The 18,313-nt window shown below is 55.5% G+C and overlaps 2 protein-coding genes across 4 annotated transcripts; one reads left to right on the top strand and one right to left on the bottom strand.

Annotated features, from left to right (window-relative positions):
• Positions 1 to 973: 973 nt before the first annotated feature.
• ZNF414 (zinc finger protein 414) lies at positions 974 to 7,324 on the top strand. Of its 2 annotated transcripts, XM_084302556.1 has the most exons (9): positions 974 to 1,069; positions 3,269 to 3,402; positions 3,910 to 4,011; positions 4,091 to 4,198; positions 4,469 to 4,574; positions 4,876 to 5,405; positions 5,840 to 5,890; positions 6,471 to 6,629; positions 6,937 to 7,324. In XM_084302556.1, the coding sequence occupies exons 2-9, from the start codon at positions 3,333 to 3,335 to the stop codon at positions 7,011 to 7,013; spliced, it is 1,203 nt and encodes a 400-aa protein (XP_084158682.1). In that variant the 5' UTR covers positions 974 to 1,069; positions 3,269 to 3,332; the 3' UTR covers positions 7,014 to 7,324. The 2 variants fall into 2 exon arrangements, with proteins under 2 accessions (XP_084158682.1, XP_084158683.1); XM_084302557.1 differs by lacking the exon at positions 5,840 to 5,890.
• A 1,947-nt stretch (positions 7,325 to 9,271) lies between these two features.
• On the bottom strand, positions 9,272 to 18,313 carry LOC311219362 (acidic leucine-rich nuclear phosphoprotein 32 family member B). Of its 2 annotated transcripts, none has more exons than XM_084302468.1 (7): positions 18,158 to 18,313; positions 14,878 to 15,027; positions 14,296 to 14,418; positions 12,979 to 13,177; positions 12,524 to 12,645; positions 12,004 to 12,058; positions 9,272 to 11,145 (listed from the first exon to the last, which is right to left on the bottom strand). In XM_084302468.1, the coding sequence occupies exons 1-7, from the start codon at positions 18,209 to 18,211 to the stop codon at positions 11,057 to 11,059; spliced, it is 792 nt and encodes a 263-aa protein (XP_084158594.1). In that variant the 5' UTR covers positions 18,212 to 18,313; the 3' UTR covers positions 9,272 to 11,056. The 2 variants fall into 2 exon arrangements, with proteins under 2 accessions (XP_084158594.1, XP_084158595.1); XM_084302469.1 differs by having other exon boundaries at positions 12,524 to 12,642.

Below are 18,313 nucleotides of genomic sequence, written 5' to 3'. Positions count from 1 at the left end.
CAGGGGACCCTATGGGTGGGGGTGACGGCAAGCAAAAGGCTGCTGGGAAATGAAGTCCTGCGCATCCTCACGTGGCGACACGTTCCGGGCCTGGGGAGGGAAGGGGAAATGTGGGGCTGGGAGGCCGGGGGGCACACACGGAGCTGGGGGGGGGGAGGAACAGGAGCCGGGGCAGCTCCGGGTGTCTCAGCCTCGTGGCTTTGCTCCCTCATGATGGGTTTTCACAACCTACGTGGTCCTTGGGGGGATTTTTCTTTCTTTTTTTTTTTTTTTTCCTGTAAATGCAGTTTTAGAGTCCTTGCACTGCTGAGCTTGGGAAGGGCATTGGGGGGGAGGTGGGTGGGGGCAGCGAGAGCCTCTGCTTTCATCTGACTGAATAAAAATGGCTCTGGAAACTGCTGCTGGAGGAATCTCCTTCCTGCACCCTGCCTTGGGGCTGGGGGGGGAGGGGGGGACAGCACCCCAAGAGCTGGGGCTGTGCAAGGGGGATGCTGCCACCACATCCTGCTGGCTTTGGGGGAGGGGGGCAGCTCAGGGGGGCTGTGAGGGTCCTGGGATGCTCCAAGGGGCCTGGGCAGCTCTTAGGGCCCATGAGTGATGTGTTGCGCTCGGGGTGCTTCGGGGGGGTGCTCCAAGGAACCTGGGGTGCTCCGAGGGAAACCTCAGACGACCGGGGGGGGGGGGGGGTGTCTTCAAAAGTCACAGCGTTCCCCAAGAGGCTCAGGATGCTGTAAGGGGGGGTTCAGGATGCCACCTCCCCGGGGATGCTCCAGCATCGCGAACCACGACCCCCCCCCCCCCCCCCCCCCACCTCAGGAACCGGGATCTGGAGGACGACGACGACACCGGGGCGGGTCCAGGCCGCCACCCCCCCCCCCCCCCAAAGCGTCCCCCTCTCCCCTTTCCGCCTCTCTTCCTCCTCCTCCTTCTCCTCCTCCTCCTCCCCCCCCTCCCCCTTCTCCCCCCCCGTCCCCCCCGGCTCTCGCGACAGCTCCGCGCAGAAAATGGCCCCGCGGCCGCGCCGCCGCTGATGCGCGCCCCGGGCGGCTCCGGCCCCCCCGCAGCCTCGGTACGTGCGGCCCTGCTGGGGGTGACGCTTTAATTTTTTATTTTTTTGGGGGGGGGGGGACATACGACCCCAGGGCTCCGGGGGGGGCGACAGCGGGGCTGTGCGCGGAGCTCGGAGGTGAGGAAGGGCCGGGAGGGGGGAGCGGGGGGGGGGGGTTGAAGCCGTGCGCCCTCCCCCAAAGGAGGGGGGAGACCAGGTTTGGAGGGGAGGGGGCTCAGTCCGTGGGGATGCTAGGGCTGCGTTGTCCCGTGGGACTACTGGCCGCGGGGGCTGCTGGCCACAGCTCTGTTGCTGGGGGGGGGCGGGGGTGCTACCGGCCACAGGGGCTAGTAGCCACGGGCATATTGCAGACAGGAGCCACTAGCCGTGGGGGGGCTGCCAGCTGTGGGGGTGCTCACCAGGGAGCTCTTGGCCATGGGGCGGGGAGCCGAGGCCCCCCCCCATAACCAGGGGGTCCCTGCGCTCGCTCAGCTGTCATCTCCCAGCGGAGTGGCCGCGTGAGCCCCTTGTTCCCAGCCTTTTGTCTCCTCTCCCGTGCCGAGGAGCTGCTGTAGGAAGTCTGGCCGTCGTGCAGAGATGCTCAGAAGGGAGTATTTGTCCCGTTTATCTCCCCGGGTGGATTTGTGAACCTCTTCTGTTCTTGCCAATATGCATAAACCCTCGTGTTCACTTGAGGGAGATGATCTTTATTAATTATTAACTGAATCGGCACAAGCAGATGACAAACCCCCTGCTCACCCCCTTAGCCCCCAACAAGGGATTTTTTTGGGGTCCCACAGGAGCGGGAGGAGTGGGTTCCAGCAGGCTTTGGGGGGCCTGACCCTGCAGCAGGAAAACCCAGTGAAAAGTGGCACTGGGTTTGCGGTGGCTCCAGGATTTGGGTTTCCAGGGCAGGGTTTGCACTGGATCAGGGGGGGATGGGATGGGGGGTCACAGCTGCGGTGGCCATGTGGGGTCATCAGGGATGGAGGCAGCAGCAGGTCAGCAGTGCTTGGCTCAGGGCATCACATTCAGGGCTGCAAAACAGCGAAAAGTGCCCTGTTGTGTCAGACACCATCCCATAAGAGGTGAGAAATGGCAGCAAAACGATGCAGGTGCCACCAGCTCCCCAAAATCCAGGGCCTGGGGCCAAGTGTGCAGCAATGTCATGGAGCCACCTCTGCTGCAAGAGGTGTGATGTCGAGGAGATCCCTCTCTGCTCAGTTATTCATCCATCCACCCCAGGCCTTTGGCTTTGTTTGGGGTTAACTTGCTTTTTTTATTAATCTTTATTAACTTGCTTTTTTTTATTAATTTAATTAATTAATTAAGGAGAGACTGTTTTGCTGGGAAAAAAGGATAGCAAGAATCTTTTGGGGGAGAAAGCATTCAAACTGTTGAGGCAGGGCTGTCTTCTTGCTCAGCACCTCCATACAGCTCCTCAAATACAGCTCCTTGAAAAAATGCATTTTTCAAGAAATAATGAAATTATTCTGGGGAAGCTGTGGTGTACCGGGGCTGCCAGCTTCTGGGGCACGGATCCCGCTCTCCTCGGGGGCTCCAGCACCAAGCCCAGCAACATCTTTAGGTGTTACAGCTTGGCTGTGACCTTCCTCCCATCCCTCTTGGATGCGCTTCCCAATAGGGCTTGCAATTCCACAACACCCCAACAATATGTTTAAAGATTATTTTCTCCAGAAAAGCTGAGAAAATGCCTGTAAGAGCAGACGCTAGTAGGCATATCCAGCTGTGAGCAGGGCAGAACAGATATGGGTGTGCTGGTCTTGGTCATGGAGATATGAGATGCCTTTTGCTGAGAGCTATTGTTTGGCTCTTGTGTGGCCAAGGCTGGTGCCACAGGTCTGTAAGGCCAAGCCAGTTAGTTTTGGGGGACCGCCTGCTGTAATGTTCATGAAGGAATTGCCCCCAGGCATCCATCAGCCAGGCGTTGGGCCCTGCCGCCATGTTCCTGGTCATGCAGTGGGAGCAGAGACAGGGGCTTGGTATTACCCAAGGGTGACAGGTGGGGAGGGATGGTGATGGCTCTAGCTTCAGTGCTCGACAGCTGCCCGCCTGTGGAGGGACCGTGTTGGTAGCCTCTCTCCCCACAAAGCCCCTTTGAGGCAGGAGCACCACAGGCACCGAGGGGGAAAAGGAAGTGGTGGCTGTTGTTGTCGCTCCCTGGTGGGCTCTAACCTCTGTCCCTTGCATTGGGTGCAGCATCACCAAGAGAAGACACCATCGGCAGCGAACCCCTGGCCTTGTGCCTGCCACCAGCCAGGCCATGAAGACAGAGAAGGATGAGGCTCTGCCCGCCTTCTCGCTGGGGGGTAAATACGCTGGAGAGGGGGCAGGTGAGTCCCTCAGGAGGCGAAAGGCCTTTGCTCTGGCTGCTGTGGGGGTCCCATTTGCTGCAACTCCTAGGGGTGGTGGCCAGCTGTGACACTAGAGGGGCTGCTGGTGGCCTCCATGTGGGTGCCATCGCCCCATGCTCCCCTCCAGAGGCTCCCAGTGGGTGGATCCAGGAAGGCAGCATCCAGCAAGGAGCACTCTGAGAACATGTCTCCTGTGTGGAACCACGCTCCAGGAAGACAGACACCCCCCCCCCCCAAAGCCCCAAGCTGACCAAGCCATGTAAGGTATCCATTTGTGCAGAGTAGGAATGAGCACACTGGAACTGGCCCCTTTGCAAACAGAAACCTGGGTCCAACCACACAGCTGCATTTCAGCACACAGTTACGGCACCAAAACACCTGAATCCCACCCAGCTCCAAGGCTCGGGGCTGGGGGCCAAGGGTCATGGGTGTATGGCGGCTGCACAGGGCACTCGTGCCTGCTGCCTGACAGCCTCTCCCCCACAGGCTGCAGCGAAGCGGCTCTGCCTGGCGGCCCCATGCCAGCAGTGGGGAGTGGAGGAGCCCCCACGCAGGACCTGCGGCTGCTGAAGCGCAGACCGGCCTCAGGTGAGCTGAGTACGGTGGGGGCGATGCCACGGGTGATGAGGGGGCGATGACCAAGGCCAATGCTGTCTTCTCCTTCCAGGGAAGCACTACGCCTGCTCCAGCTACGGCTGCAAGCTGGCCTTCCCCAGCATGCAGGAGCTGATGGACCACCTGAAGGTCCACTACAGACCAACGCAGTCCCTTGAGGGTAAGGGGGATGGTGGGCACCGGGACACCCCGTGATTGCTCCAGGGTGCTCTTTGTTTGGATAGGAGGGGGAAAAGCAAGGTTTGAAGCTGGGGATCACTGCACAAGTTGTCCTCAAGGTGCCTGCGCCCCTGGGAGATGCTGCATTGCCCCAGCCAGCAGTGGGGAGAGCATGGGAAGGGACAGGGACATGTTGGTGGGTCCTCCCATTGCCACAGGGGGGTGCAGTGCGGCTGGGGCTGTGCTGACTCTGCCTCGTCTCTTTTTGCAGGTAAAACCTTCCAGTGCCCCACACTAGGCTGCATGGAGACCTTCCCCAGCATGCAGGACCTCATGGCCCACATGAAGGTGCACTACAAGCCAAACCGCTACTTCAAGTGAGTCCCCACCCTGTCCCCATCACCATCCTGCACAGCTCTGCCACCTCCCTGCAGAGCCCTCGCAGGTATTGCAGATGGCCCCACACCAAATCCCATCTGGGGACACGCTGCAGTACCCAGACAACCCTGAGCACCCTGTACATCCCCTTTTCAGCCTTGCCTCACTTCCCTCCCCCCCCCCCCCCATTGCAGGTAGCCCCCAGGAGTGGTTCATGTGCTGTGCGGCGGGGGGAATGCTGCTCCTGGGGCTGTGGGTGGGAACTTGACCTGGCACTGATGCTGCCTGCCAACCCTGCAGGTGTGAGAACTGCTTGCTGCGCTTCCGCACTCACCGCTCCCTCTTCAAGCACCTCCACGTCTGCTCTGACCGCGCCGGCAGCCCTGCACCACCCCAAAAAGCCGAGAAGCCTGTCCCGCCCGCTACCTCCACCCTGGAGAAGGAGCTCCCGGCCAAGGCAGCTGAGGGGCTGCCCAAGCTCCCGAGCATTATCCAGAACACAGAGAAAGAAGCCATCATTCCCGGCGCGGACACTGCCCCGGCAGCACCCGCCACACTGCCCGCCAGCCTGCCCGAGCTGCCCAGCTCGCTGGAGGCGATGCCGCTCGTCTCGCCGGCCCCCCACCCCTTCCCACTGCTGGAGCCCAACCTTTTTGGGCCATCATCCTTGACTCGGTTCTCGGGGCCACCCCCCTCCTCAGTGCCGTTCCTGTCCTATGTGCACCCGTCGCCCTATGGTTTACCTCCACCCCCGGCGCAGCCCCGTTTGCGGCCCTTCGTGCCCAGCCACGGCCCCCCCGTCTCCAACGCCATCTGGAAGAAAAGCCAAGGTGAGCGCGGGCAGCCATTAGGGCAAACCTTCTGCTCCCGCCTTGACCAGCAGCTCCTGGATGAGGACCCACCGACGGCCAGCGAGGATCCCTCCCCCCCTACACCTCCCCAGCCCAGAGCCACTGCAGCCCAGGGCTGCCCCAGTCCCTCTCTGGGCTCCCCTCACCCCACCCCAACCACCCCCTGCCCCATCCCACCTCTGCTCCCCTCCTCTCCCACCTAAAGAGATGCTTGATTGGAAAAAATGAAAGCAACCACCAAAAAAATAATAATAAATAACCAACCTCCAAATTTACCCGGCCCTGCTGCTCCTCCCCGGCATGCTGGGGTGTGAGGCAGGGGCGGGGCCGGGCCAGGCCTGCCCCCCCAACTTTCCCCCCGACCAGGGAGGGGAAGACCTAATGCTTGTCTTGCCCCTCGATTCCCTCCGCAGGTGTGAGTGTCAGCCCACTCCTCCCATGCTTTGGCTCAGGAGTGACCGCAGGTTAGTTTGGCACTACTGGGGCTGCTTGGGGGCTGCTTTCTGTCACTGAGGGGGTGGGGGGGGAAGGAAGGGGGAGGCACAGGGGAGGGGAGAGGCCCCTTGGAGGCTGTGATGTTCCCCGGAGCACAGTGGGGAGGGCGGGCACCCTTGCTTTTGGGAGCCCTCCACAGAGGAGCTGCTCCCCAGGTAGGCTTGGAGACTGGGGGGGTCACTGGCTGCACCCCCCCCCAAGGAACTGCTGAGCCTGGCTGTATTGGCAGCACAAACTGGGGGTGCAGCTGCTGCTTGGACTCAAAAGACCCCCATTTTCCCTGGCTGTGGCCAAGCTGGAAACCACCTGCTTTTGCTCTGCAGGTGCATAGGCGATAGGCAAAGGGGGTCCAAGCAGCACAGCCTCACACAATGCCCACAGCCAGCTCTACACCCAGCCTTGGGGTCCCCCCCAAGCACAAAGGGTACCCTGTGTGTATACAGGGCCAGGAGCATGGGCTTCCACTCCCAAATCCCGCTCTGCACGGGGCTCCCACCCCCGGGGGCTCCCCAGCGAGCGCTGTGCTTCCCTCCTTGCCCACCCTTGCAGGGCACGCCTCCAACAGCCGCATCGTGTGGGAGCACACGCGGGGCCGCTACACCTGCATGCAGTGCCCCTACTCCACCGCCTCGCGGGAGGAGATGACACTGCACATCGAGGACCACCGCAAGAACCTGCCGCCACCCGGGCGCCTGGACGCAGACATGGGTACGGCCTTGGGGGAGAACAGGGAGGATGCAGGGGGTCCCTCCCGAGTGCCCACATGCTCTCATTATATGGGATTGAGCAGCTCTGTGCACTCTGGATGCTGAACTGAGCTGATTTTCCCCCAGTTCGGGGGAAAGAAGGCATCAATGGCCCCAGTGCCTGCCCCCATGTCACTGCCACAGTGGGCAGCACCCAGGGGTGCGGTGTGCCCCTGACCCGCAGCAATGCCCCAGGGAGGCTGCACGTCTCCTGCCATATCCCAGGAGCTCGGCCCCAGCCCTGACAGCTCTCTTCCCTCTCCTTCCAGATTTCAGGGTGGGCCTCGCCTCCTTCCACTCGAAGCTGACGCCGGAGATGGAGAACTCCCTGTACTCGCAGCTCTGAGGGACCTTGCCCCTGTTGGGGATCCCCCCACCCTGGCTGGGCAAAGGGCACTGCAGACCCCATGCCACCGCACTGGGACAGGGGCACGGGGAGCATCACTCCAGCGTGGGGTGGCAGAGGGGGAACAACCTTTGTTTTCTTGACTTTCTACTCCCCTCTCCCTTTTATTTTTGGAAATGCTAAGCCCCTGGACCCTGCGTGTCTCTCCCTCTCCTAAAGGTTTTTCATTGCCCCAGGGGCTCAGGGGAAGCCTGGTGGATGCTCTAGAGGTGGTGGACTTCTCTGAAACGAGGTCTGGAAGTTAATAAATGGGAAGCATACAGGAGCAGTGGCTGGGGGATCCTCTGTGGGGGCACATGGTGGGGGGCAATGGGCAAAGTTGTGCCAGTCCCCAAAAAAAAAAAAAAAAGCAGATGGGGAACAAGAAGGCAGGGCTCCCTCAGTGGGTCCCAAGACAGGGGAAGGGAGGAGAAGGGGTGGGTTTGCATGGAGGAACAGGGGGGTCTCTGTATCCCCTTGTGAACAGGTCCAAACCATACAGGGCTCGTAAGGCAGCACCATCCCAGGAAGGTTTACACCAAAGCAGGTCTAGGGGCAGCCCCCACCCTTCTGCCTGGCTGGGAGCCCTGCAGCACCCTGGGAGGGGGAAGATGCACAGGGATTTTGATTTCCTTGGTCTGGAATAAGGTAGCCCTGCCCCTTGCATCAGCACTGTCTGGATGCAGCCCCAGGGGATGCATGCACCCACCCTAGGCTGCTGGTACCAGGGATGTAGTGCCTGAAGTACAACAGGGAAGAAGAGCCTAAAATAGCAGTGCTGTGCCCCAGCACCAGCCCTGGAGCAGGGGGAGCATCCAGCCCAGCCCCATGGCACTGTACCATTCCCTCTAGGTCAGCTCCTACGCATCCCACCCAGGGAGGGCTGCTAGGAGGCCCAAGTCCCTCCTTCACCCGCTGAGCTCTGCTCCAAGGGGCTGGAGTTGCTGCAAGTGATGGCTGCAGCCTGCTTGCCCCCCTGCAGGAGACCTCCAGGCTCCCCCCACCACACACAGCAGCCATGGCAGGATGCACACAGGAGTTCCTGCAGCTCAGCTGGAGCTGTGCTTTCCCAGTCACATTGGCCCCATTACACAGGTCCTGTCTGTTGGGGGTTGGGGGGGTGGGCGGGAGGCTGCATGCTCCCACCTTCCCCTGTACAGCTCTGCCTGCAGGACAGAGCTCCAGCACACCCACCTCTGTCTGAGCAGGGAAAGGCATGTGAGGAGAGGGGAGCAGCCCCAGCAGGGGTTGTGCCTGTAGTAAAAAGGGGCAGCCCCCACTCTGGAGGAGGCTGAGCAGCAGCAGAAGGGGGGTCTCTGCACAACCAGCCCTGTAGCTGGAGCTCTGTTCCTCCACGTAGCTCCTCACACTAGCCCCAGAGCACAGTGCTGGGCGCCCTAACCTTGCAAAGACCCCTAGGCAAAACCCATGGCTGTGCAGATCTAGCACAGCAGCAGCTCACCAGAGCCAGGCCAGGATCACAGCAATGCAAAGGCACCTCCAGCCCCCAGGGAGCTGTGCACAGCTCACACATCAGCCTCCCTGAACCCTCCAGCAGCTTCCTGCTTGAGGGCAGGGTTTGGGCAGCCCCCCAAAACCCAGAGCTGGGGCTGCTCACCCACCTCCTCCTCACCCTGCACCACCCTGGAGCTGTAAGCCCTGTCCTCAGCAGAGCTGAGCATCCAGCAGAATTGAATATTAAAAATGTCTTAAAACTAGGACTTCTCAGCATTTAAGCAGACTTTCCATACAGACCAGAAGAGCAGACACACACTAACCTGGTTCCCCAAGAAACAGCTCTTGCAGCTACCCATGAACCTTGCTGTGGCCATTTCCAGGAGCAGCACAGAGTGAAGGCTGCATCATCCCCACAGAGCCCCCACATTCATGCAAGCACCCCGCTGTATCAGGCTGATCCACATCCCTCCCCAATGTGATTCCCCACCCCAAAGCCCCCATATCACCACCACCACCCCGTAAACAGCCCTGCCCAAGCCAGCCCTGCAGAGCAAGAACAGACAAGCTGCACTTACCAAGAATCCACTCAGCTGGGGCTCAGAGCAAAAAAAAAAAAAAAAAAGCCATGCCTGGGTGAACAGGACAGTCACCACTGCTGATGAGATCCAGCTGCTCAAGAAAAACCACCCCAGAGCTTCCACAGGCTGCTCGCAGCTCTGGTGTTCATAGAGCAGGGGCAGTTAAGACAACATTCATTGCAATGGATTTTTAAAAACTGAAGTCTTTATTAAAAGTTTTATCCAAATTTTGTAACAAAAGATACAAAAGGGCCGGAGATCATTATTTCTGGGACTAGTCTGACCAATCAAAACCTGACAGTTACTAGGCTAATATAAAATCCATACAATCTGCTAAAAATGCAGGGAAAAATTAGAAGTAACTGCTGCTCTGATTTTTTTTTTTAATTCCTTTAACATTTATAAGTTACTCAGTTTGCATTTTACAGGAGTAGTTCTTCTCCAAATGGTTACAGCTACTGTACAATGCAAGAGACAACAGCAAGAACAGAACAAAGCAACAGAGACTCAGATGTGCTGCAACACACACCACTCCTGAAGGAACCGCTGTGAACCTCACCTCCAAGTGCTGGGTTCTGACAGATTGCCCAAGCAACAACCAGGAGCTCCACGCAGTGCCAGTGCCCCGGAGCCCCAGCACTGTGCTCCTCCAAGCAGCAGCTGCCCCGCCCAAGCACTGCTGTCCCAGCACCCAACACCCACCGGTTCCCATCCCTGGAGGCCACAGGGCCAGGTCTCTCCAGAAGCTATCAGCTGTGCTGTCTGAACACCTCAAGGCAGAGGAAGGAAGGGCCAAAGACCCTGCAGTGGAGAGCTACCCCTGGCCAATTTCAGCCCCCCCCCCTCCCCGCTCTACACACCCCAGGTCAGAGGGAGACACGGTCCGCAGCGCTGTCTGCACTCCTGCAGTGCGCAAATAGCCTGAATGGGAATGAGCTGGACTTCTGATCAATGCACTTCTCTTCATGCTGAAAAGGAAAAAGGAGGACGACGCATACACCAGGCTAGCGCTGAGGCAACTGTCCAGAGCTGTTACTGGCTAGCAGAAGGACCCTGAGAATATATAGGCTAACACGGTCTCCCGGGGAACGCCGAGTTAGGTGCATCACAGTGATACTGGTTGAACATGTTCTGTACAGTGCGAAATGGAGTTTGACAGAAGTGCAGTATCCCTAAACCTGCTATTTCCTATCTCTTCCTAAAGGCTGCTATGGCGATGAGAAACTTCATCACAGCAGAGGCTCACAGCCACAAATCAGCCCTACTTGGGTGTGCAAGTGGAAGGTATTAGGTGGCCATCAGGAAAAAAATATTCCAGTTTATAAAAAAAAACAGGAAAGCAAGTACAGGGCTACTGCAAGGTGCATCACCAGAGGTACCAGGGTCTTTGTAAGCAGTCAACAGTCAACCCCCCCATCCAAGACCCCAGGCACCCCACATCCCCAGCACTAAAGTATCTTCAAGCATCTCCAGAGATCACATCACCATTTTTTTCTGATCAGAGAGACCTCAGTGATCATTTGCTTAGAGTCCATTCAGATGAACCAGATTTGCACCCACTGCTCAAGATGGCTCAAGCGTCTTCAGAAAGCAGGTCTGAGGGCATGCAGATAGCAAACACCTTCTTTGCTGTCAGGCAGGGTGGCAAGCTGGAGCTCTTGTGTGGCAAGGCTGATTTCAGACATGAAAGATACCCTAGGAGGATTTTTTTTTTTTTGCAAACTGCTGCACAAACCACAGAACGGAGAAAGCCTTTGGTCATGAGATACTTGTGAGAAAGAGAGCCTTGTATGGAAGATTCCCCTGAATGCCTACAGTATTCTACATCTTAAAAAAATATATTGTGGACGCTGCAGCCATACAAAGGGGGGAGGAGTGGGAGACAGGGATTTACAGTCTCACATAGACACAATGGGGAAGTTAAGACAAGCACAGTCATAGTCTGTAAAACTGATTGGCTTGCTGGGATCAGTCATCCTCATCATCCTCTTCATCTTCTGGATCTTCCTCTCCTTCATCCTCTAGATTTCGTTTTCTCTTTTCCCCTCGTGGAAGGTCTGCAAAAAGAGGTGAAGCATGAAGCTCTGCCTGTTCAGTCTTGTGGAACAGCACTCAAACTGTGGCTACAAGCTGCATTAGCCACAGCTTGCCAGTGAACAAGCACAGACTAGACTCTCACCATTACAGAACAGAGATCCACCCTGCTCAGCTTCCCATGCTACTAAGAAGCACAGACTCATATGAGACATTAAGTATTTTTATGCCCTCTAAGCATCCCACATTCCATCAAGTGCTTCAAAAGGCTTTTTTGTTGAACACTCTCAGAAGTATAGGATCTGTAGAATTTGGTCATTTCTAACCAAACTGATACAAGGTCATTTAAAGTCATGCCAGCCACTATATTCTATCAACATTAATTTAGGTGCTTACACCCTGTTAGAACTAAAGGAGTCTGGACTCAAATCAAGTTCAGCTTTACTACCCTCTCCATAGCTGATAGGAGAAAGGAACACAAGCATTCAAGAGCATCTCCTCACGAAGACTGCTAACATGAGCTTCCATGACAGAAGCCCTAATCCTGCATGAACTATCAGGATAAACTGTTCAGAACTGGTTCCCTAGGCAATTTACCTCTACTATTTGGCACACCTACTTAGCTCAGTAAGCATTAAGAGGCACTGAAACTTGTTTCCCCATCAGCAGCGCATGACCCTTAGGTTATAGATGTTATACTCTAGTTAGCTCAGGCATAAGCAGCAGCTTAGCAGTGCCCACAAGTCAGAGCACTGCACTTATCAAGGAAGAGCTGAAGGCAACAAGAGCACAGCGCAGAAGCTTGGGAAGCTCTTAGAATCCAAAGAATGTGCAAGACTGTCAAGGCAGCTTTGCCAACAGTTTGTTAGAATTCAACTTACCATCATCAGCTTCATCATCTTCTTCATCCTCACCATCTTCCTCCTCATCTTCCTCCTGGAATCAAAACAAGACACCTTGTTACACAAGCCACAATCCCATGAGCAAGGTGTAATTCTGTTACCACCCTTTCCTCTTCACCTCTTCTCCTGCCTTACTCTAACCTAAGGGTGACAGGTACAAGCTGAGCATGGAGAAGCTCCTGTTTCCTCAATAGCCTCTTGCACCCCTTAGGAGTAAGGGGGTGTACAGTTTTATCACTTGAAGTCACAGTTTATCACTTGAAGTACAGAAGTATTGATCCAAGCAGTAAACAAATACTGAACAGGCAAACTCATTGGATGGAGTCAAAAGGTAGCCAGATGGGAATAGCCAGAGCCAAGGGCAGGACAGACCCCTTGGATCTGCCCATGAAGAAGCATCTGACACCTGGTCAGATGGGTCACAAGATTAAGGGATGAATGCACTATTGAACATGCCAACTCACTGCTGTGGATATACACTGACAACAAAAAGTCTCACCTCATCATCTACTCCATCCTCCTCCTCTTCACCTTCAAGGTCATCATCTTCATCATCTTCTTCATCAATGACTTCTTCATCCAAATCATCTTCCTCATCATCATCTTCCTCTTCCTCACCTTCTATCAAAAGATGAAAGTAAGCATTAAAGTTTCAAAATACTTGCTATTCCCAGACAGTATGCTCACACCTCCTACTCCAGCACTACACGAGCAATAGCCCGGAAATCACAAAAAACAAGCTTGCACAGGGAGTGCCAGCAACAAGCCCTGTCAGCCTGCAGCAAGTCTCACTTCTCATGCTGCCTGCCAAAGGAAGGAATGGGGACAGGTTGTCCAGACAGCCACTACTTAAGCAGCAAGTTATAATCGCTTTTTTTTTTTAGCAACACAATCACACAGAAGGGAAAAAGGAGTTGATCCCCAGAAATAAAACCATGAGGAGAAAATCCTTACCTTCCCCATTCTCATATTCATCTTCCAGTCCATCCCCATCTGCTTCAGGGTCTGAGTCAGGGGCTTCCTGGTCATCAGCATCAAATCCATCTAGGTAGGTGAGCTGGGGCAGAAGGGTGAACACACTCTCCCGGTAGTTGATGAGCATTGTCACCTCACAGTTGAAGAGGTCCAGACTATGCAGGTTTGGCAACTTTTTCTGCAAAGATCAAATCAGTAGATCATTTACAAATCAACAGTATTAGAGGATCATGCAGCCATCAGAATACAGCTGGTTTCCTAACCATACCTATGGCAAAGCAGTCTTTGCATGCGTTCTTTTCACCTTGTGCTCTTCTGGTGGAGATAAGTTGCTGCTTTTACTAAGTGTAGGACAACATTCACAATAAAATACAACTCCTTTTTAATCCATCTCCTGTCCTACAGCTTCCCCTCCTTGAAGACAGCTCCCTTTGAAGCCACATGGGAATCTTAATTCCTCTAGGACAGAGCAGGCAACAAGCACACAGTGCCCAGCTCTCACAAAGCAGGATGGATCACTGAACCAGACTCATTCTGCCCCAAAACATCAGGCAAAATACCAGAGAGCACAATACAGGCAGCAGACCAAAGCAGTATCTGCAGCCTAAACCTGATGTGCCTTTCAGCACAGCCACAGCAGCTCTTCCAAACAGGCTATCGCACTGTGCACCAGGCTAAGTACAGGAGAGCAGTTGCAAGCTCTTTCTGGAATGGATGTAGGGACAAAACGTAATAGCTACAGAGGCAAAGACCCTAGATCAGGCCTTTCAAAACTACAGAGTCTAGATGACAAGGCAAGAGCCGCCTTTGGGGCAGTTTAGATGCACCAGGGATGCATTTCCTGCATTTATAACAGGAACACCTTGCGATTCAAGCTGTGACAGCACCCTGAGTGCAAGGGTCACAGCCCAGCAGGACAGCATCTTTGGACTGATGCAATGGAAACCCTCGCTGGTGTCCAAGCAACTCATCTCCATGACACCCCAGGTGCCACCTACCTCAAACTGCATCCGACCCATTAACGGTCCTTTCTTTCTCAGATGGACACTGAGCACTGCATCCACAGTTTTACTCATCCAGCCCAATTTCATGCTTCTTTTAGCAACTGGCTGCTGGTTTTCCAGACAGTGGAGCCATTAACTATTAGCCCAGCCTCAAATTGGACCCACTCATCTGTTCCCATCAGAACCACGAAGTGCTGTTGGAACAGTTACCAAGATGTTGGACTTCTGCTGCACAGACATGCTCCCCAAAGGAAACGTCATCCCTTAGATCCCAGCACAGCCTTTCACTCACCAAGGGCTCCAGAGTATTGATGTCTTTGATCTTGTTGCCACTTAGATTCAAGTGTGTCAGGTTAGGAGTTCTCTCTGCTAGAACTTCAAGGCCACCAGAAATCCGGTTATCACTCAGCTCCAGCTGCCAGGAGGAAGCATCATATGGTCACAAAGTGTTTTTCATCTTCTGACACATAGAATAAAATTCCCTGACAACCAGACTACAACAGAACCCTGTTCATTAGAGAAGCAGTTCCAGTTTTGAGACCCTTTTTCTGCAAGCTAACACAGCACTCCCAGCCACTTGTGTACTGCAGGGTTACATATCTTGCTATCTAACTGCAATTTCTAAAACCTGAAATATGTTACTGAAGTTTAACAGCCGCATACCAAAAGCAAGAGAAAAATGATGTTAAAAATATGAGCTCAAAAATACTCTCAAATATTAGAAAACAACCTCTCACACAGCTTACAGGCCTCAAAGGAAAGAGCAGAATCAAATGGTCTTTTTCCTGGCTGATGCAGGGAAAGAAGTTCTCACCAGGGCAGCAAGGTCTCAGAACAAGGACTACTGAGAGATAGGACCACAGGTTTGACTCACCTTCCGGAGTTTGTTAAGCTTGGGTAGGTTGGAGACAGACAGCAAGTTGATGTTTATCATGCTGAGGAACTCCAGGTTCTCAAAATCTGAAGAGAGACCAACGATCTTCCCATCATCCGAGCGGCAGTTGTCAAGAACCAGCTCCTTCACCTACCAACAGAAACACTCAGAAGCTGTCACTGCATTCCCAAGTCAAGCCTCACCTAAAGTCTACGAAGCTGACATTAGGCGGAGTGACTGACATTTCACAGCAGCATGCACATCTGAAGGTCCCCCCTACTCACCTTAAGGAGCATCCAAGGTCTTAAAAGCCAAATAATTCTTGTAAGCGCACAAAGTCAGCATCTGTAACTGTGGCAAGGATTTTACCCTCTAAGCACAAGCTGTGCAGCATGCTACCACTGTACCACATCATATGATTCCAGCCAAGGTCTGCCTTCTCTACTAGGAAACCTTCACAGGCTGAACCATGAAACTGCAAAGCATCTCACACACAAGGCCTCAAAAAGCTTCCAGAGTGGCACTTTAGGCTGAACTAACCATAGGCCAAACATCACCTGGTTCTGTCCTCTTCAGCTCCCCCCACAACACTAGATCTGCTTTGGGCACTGGAAAACCTGCCCCCAGAGGGTTTGTTTCACTGAAAGCATATATTCCTAGTAGAAGTCTCAGCAGAGAGCAAAAGCTCTACTCTCCAAAACCTCCAGGCCCTTCATGAGGCGGCCACTGATGGCATATGATATTTTGCCAAGCACAAACTACACACACAGAGGTAATCTATTCCTGGTAATTCAGCACAAAATCCCTTGTGGCATTACAACCATAAAGCACAGCAGTGATCTGTTCCCCCCCCCTCCACGTACCCAAAGGGCAGGCATACCTGGCACCCTCCTCTCTCCCTGAAGCACAGAATGCTCCAGCTCCAGTTCTCATGGGCCATTCCCAAAACTTGCTTTTACCCCACACATTCTTCACAGCACATTGCAAAAATTAGTCTTGGCCAGAAAGCTCATGATGCTCTCCAAATTCCTCCTCTGCAGCTCTCCAATTTTAACTCTCCTGCTCACATCAGCCAGAAGTCATTTGAAATTCACTTTGCCCTACTAGAAGCAGACTTTCTTGTGCTGTGAAGTTGCCAGGGCAGCCCTGAAAGCTCAGAATGAGTTAACACACTCCAGAAGTGGCTGTACTGGTCAGGGCTCTAAGCTCAGCGGCAAACAAGCTCAACTGGGAGTTCTGCAGTTGAACTCATTTTGCTCCTCAGACAGAAGTCTCTGATTAAACTAAGACTCAGTCCCCCCAACATAAAGGGGACCAAAGCCAGCACTTCACAGATGCTGCTTCATTGGTGCAGCCACAGAGGTGAGAGTGAACATTACTAAGTTAAGAACCAACCTAGCTGTGAAGAGACTATCTTTAACTTGGACTAGCGCCTTGCCCTGAATGGCAGAACAAATGCTGCAGCTGGCAGTGCAACAGCAGAACAGGACTGATCAGCCAGGACTGCTTATTCCAGTGGCAGTACTGGCTCATACCAGCCTCGGCTGCAGGGCACGCACACTCTGAGCCTGCTCGTTTCCCCAGCATGCCACTCACTCAAATTCCTGGTGTCAAACAAGAGGAAACCTGCAGCTGGAAGCCTCGAAGGGACACTTCTACTCCTCAAACCATTCTTGTTCTGCAAGTTCCTTTACCATCTGTGAAGGCTTTAACCTCTACCACAACCTCCATTTACAGCCTTTTTTTCCTTATGCTCCAGCTTGATTTTAAGCTGCCCATGGCAGCATGCTGCAGAGACGTACCGATCTGTCACAAAAACAAGGTGACAGCCACAGCTATCTTGCTATAAGGATGCCAGTGGGGCCACAAGGCTGGCCTCAGATAAGGGCAGGCCTTGTTTCTGAAGCACTACCCACTGAGCACAGTGGCAGTGAGCCAGCTCCCAGGAGCAGAGGCTGAAAGGACAACACAAATACTTTGGAAAGCTGCAAAAACCCAACCCTCAAGCCTCAGCTGACCACTGTGTACAGCTCGATCTAATCACTCCAGCAGCAAGGCAGATTAACTGGCCCCACCAGATGAGGGGACATCATTCCTCTGCTGTGCAAAGGACATACTAGCCACAGGCAGGCACTGGGAAGCAGAAAGTTCAGCCAAGGAGGCATTGGAGAAGTACAGCAAAGGAAACTGAGCAGCAAAGTGATTGAATGCAGCTCAGCTATCACCTCTTTTTTTTTTTTTTTTTTAAAGGTTAGGCGGATTTAGCACAGCACCTCCATGATTCCTCACGTCCCTGCCGTGGCACCAAATTTCCTCCCCTCTGAGAAGCTGACCGGCAACCTTCAGAAACTCCACTCACACGCATATGGTCCAAGCACGGGAATTTCCACCCCTGATGTCAACAGCCACGTTCTCTCCTCTACCAGGACACCCCGTGCAGAGCTCGTGCAGTGAGCCCACGCAGTCCTGGCTGCTTCTGCGCAGGAGCAAAGGAGCCGTGAATCACCAGCGGTGGGGAAAGCACAGCCCGCGCTGCTCCTTTGGAGCGTTGTGCTGTCCTGGAAGCGGCACCCCGGGGGCTGGAAGCACCCCACGTCCCTCACGTTAGCCAGAAGAGCCCCAGGAGATGGCACGGCGCCTTCCCCCGTCCCCTAGCCCGCAGCGGGAGCTCGGCAGCACCGCAGGCCGGAGCTGGAGGAGGCTCTGGCAGAGGAGCAGCGCATGGCCATGCTCGGAGAACGTGGGGCGAGCCCGGAGGCGCACACACACACACACGGAGGCGATCCAGCCTGCTGCGGGCACCCCGCGCGGCCGAGAGTCCGGGGAAGCACCCACCAGCAGCCCCCTCTTCCCCCCCCTTCAGCCCGGAGGCCTCGCCCCGGGCCCCCGCGGCCCGCCCAGGCCCCTCCATGGCGCCCGCGGGCGGCGGGAAGGGCGGAGGGGGCAGGCGGCGCCCCGGGGCCGCCCCTAACATGGCCGAGCCGCGTGCGCGGGGCCGCTCCGGCCATGTTAGGCAGCCCCGGAGCGGCGGGAGCCATCTCAGCCTGGCGCCGCCCGCAGCCATGCCGGGCGAGCCGCCGGGCACGGGCACAGCGGCGGCCCCGGGGCTCGGGGTAGCGCAGCCCGGGCCCCGCTCTGGCCTCCCGCAGCCGCCGCTTCTCCCCCGCCGCCGCCCCCAGCGGTGCGCGGTCCCCAGGCCGAGCCGAGCGGGGCCGAGCCGGGCCGGGCCCCAGCGCCTGTCCCTTTCCCCTCTCCCTTCCCCGCCATGCGGCCGCAGTACCTCGCCCGGCTTCTTGTTGCGCAGCTCCAGCGTGAGCCGCTTCTTCATCTCCATCCTCCCGCCGTACCGTGCCGGGCCGAGCCGAGCCGCAAAACCCCCGCCCCGAGCCGAACCGAGCCGAGCCGAGCCCGCGCACAGCCGCCGCTTATATAGAGG

The sequence above is a fragment of the Netta rufina genome (assembly GCF_964035555.1).
Source record: "Netta rufina genome assembly, chromosome: 28".
In the NCBI taxonomy this organism is placed as follows: Eukaryota; Metazoa; Chordata; class Aves; order Anseriformes; family Anatidae; genus Netta; species Netta rufina.
Note: the sequence above shows the minus strand (reverse complement) of the source record. Positions and strands in the feature narration are given on the sequence as shown.

Bases quoted from the DNA above. Each gene is read 5' to 3' on its own strand.
- LOC311219362 (XM_084302468.1), bottom strand. From the start codon at position 18,211: ATGGAGATGAAGAAGCGGCTCACGCTGGAGCTGCGCAACAAGAAGCCG. The intron at 13,178-14,295 runs GTGAGTGAAAGG...TGATCTTTGCAG, and splicing joins TCAATACTCTGGAGCCCTTG to AAAAAGTTGCCAAACCTGCA. The intron at 12,059-12,523 runs GTGAGACTTTTT...TTTTGATTCCAG, and splicing joins AGGATGGAGTAGATGATGAG to GAGGAAGATGAGGAGGAAGA.
- ZNF414 (XM_084302556.1), top strand. From the start codon at position 3,333: ATGAAGACAGAGAAGGATGAGGCTCTGCCCGCCTTCTCGCTGGGGGGT. The intron at 3,403-3,909 runs GTGAGTCCCTCA...TCTCCCCCACAG, and splicing joins ATACGCTGGAGAGGGGGCAG to GCTGCAGCGAAGCGGCTCTG. The intron at 4,012-4,090 runs GTGAGCTGAGTA...TTCTCCTTCCAG, and splicing joins GAAGCGCAGACCGGCCTCAG to GGAAGCACTACGCCTGCTCC.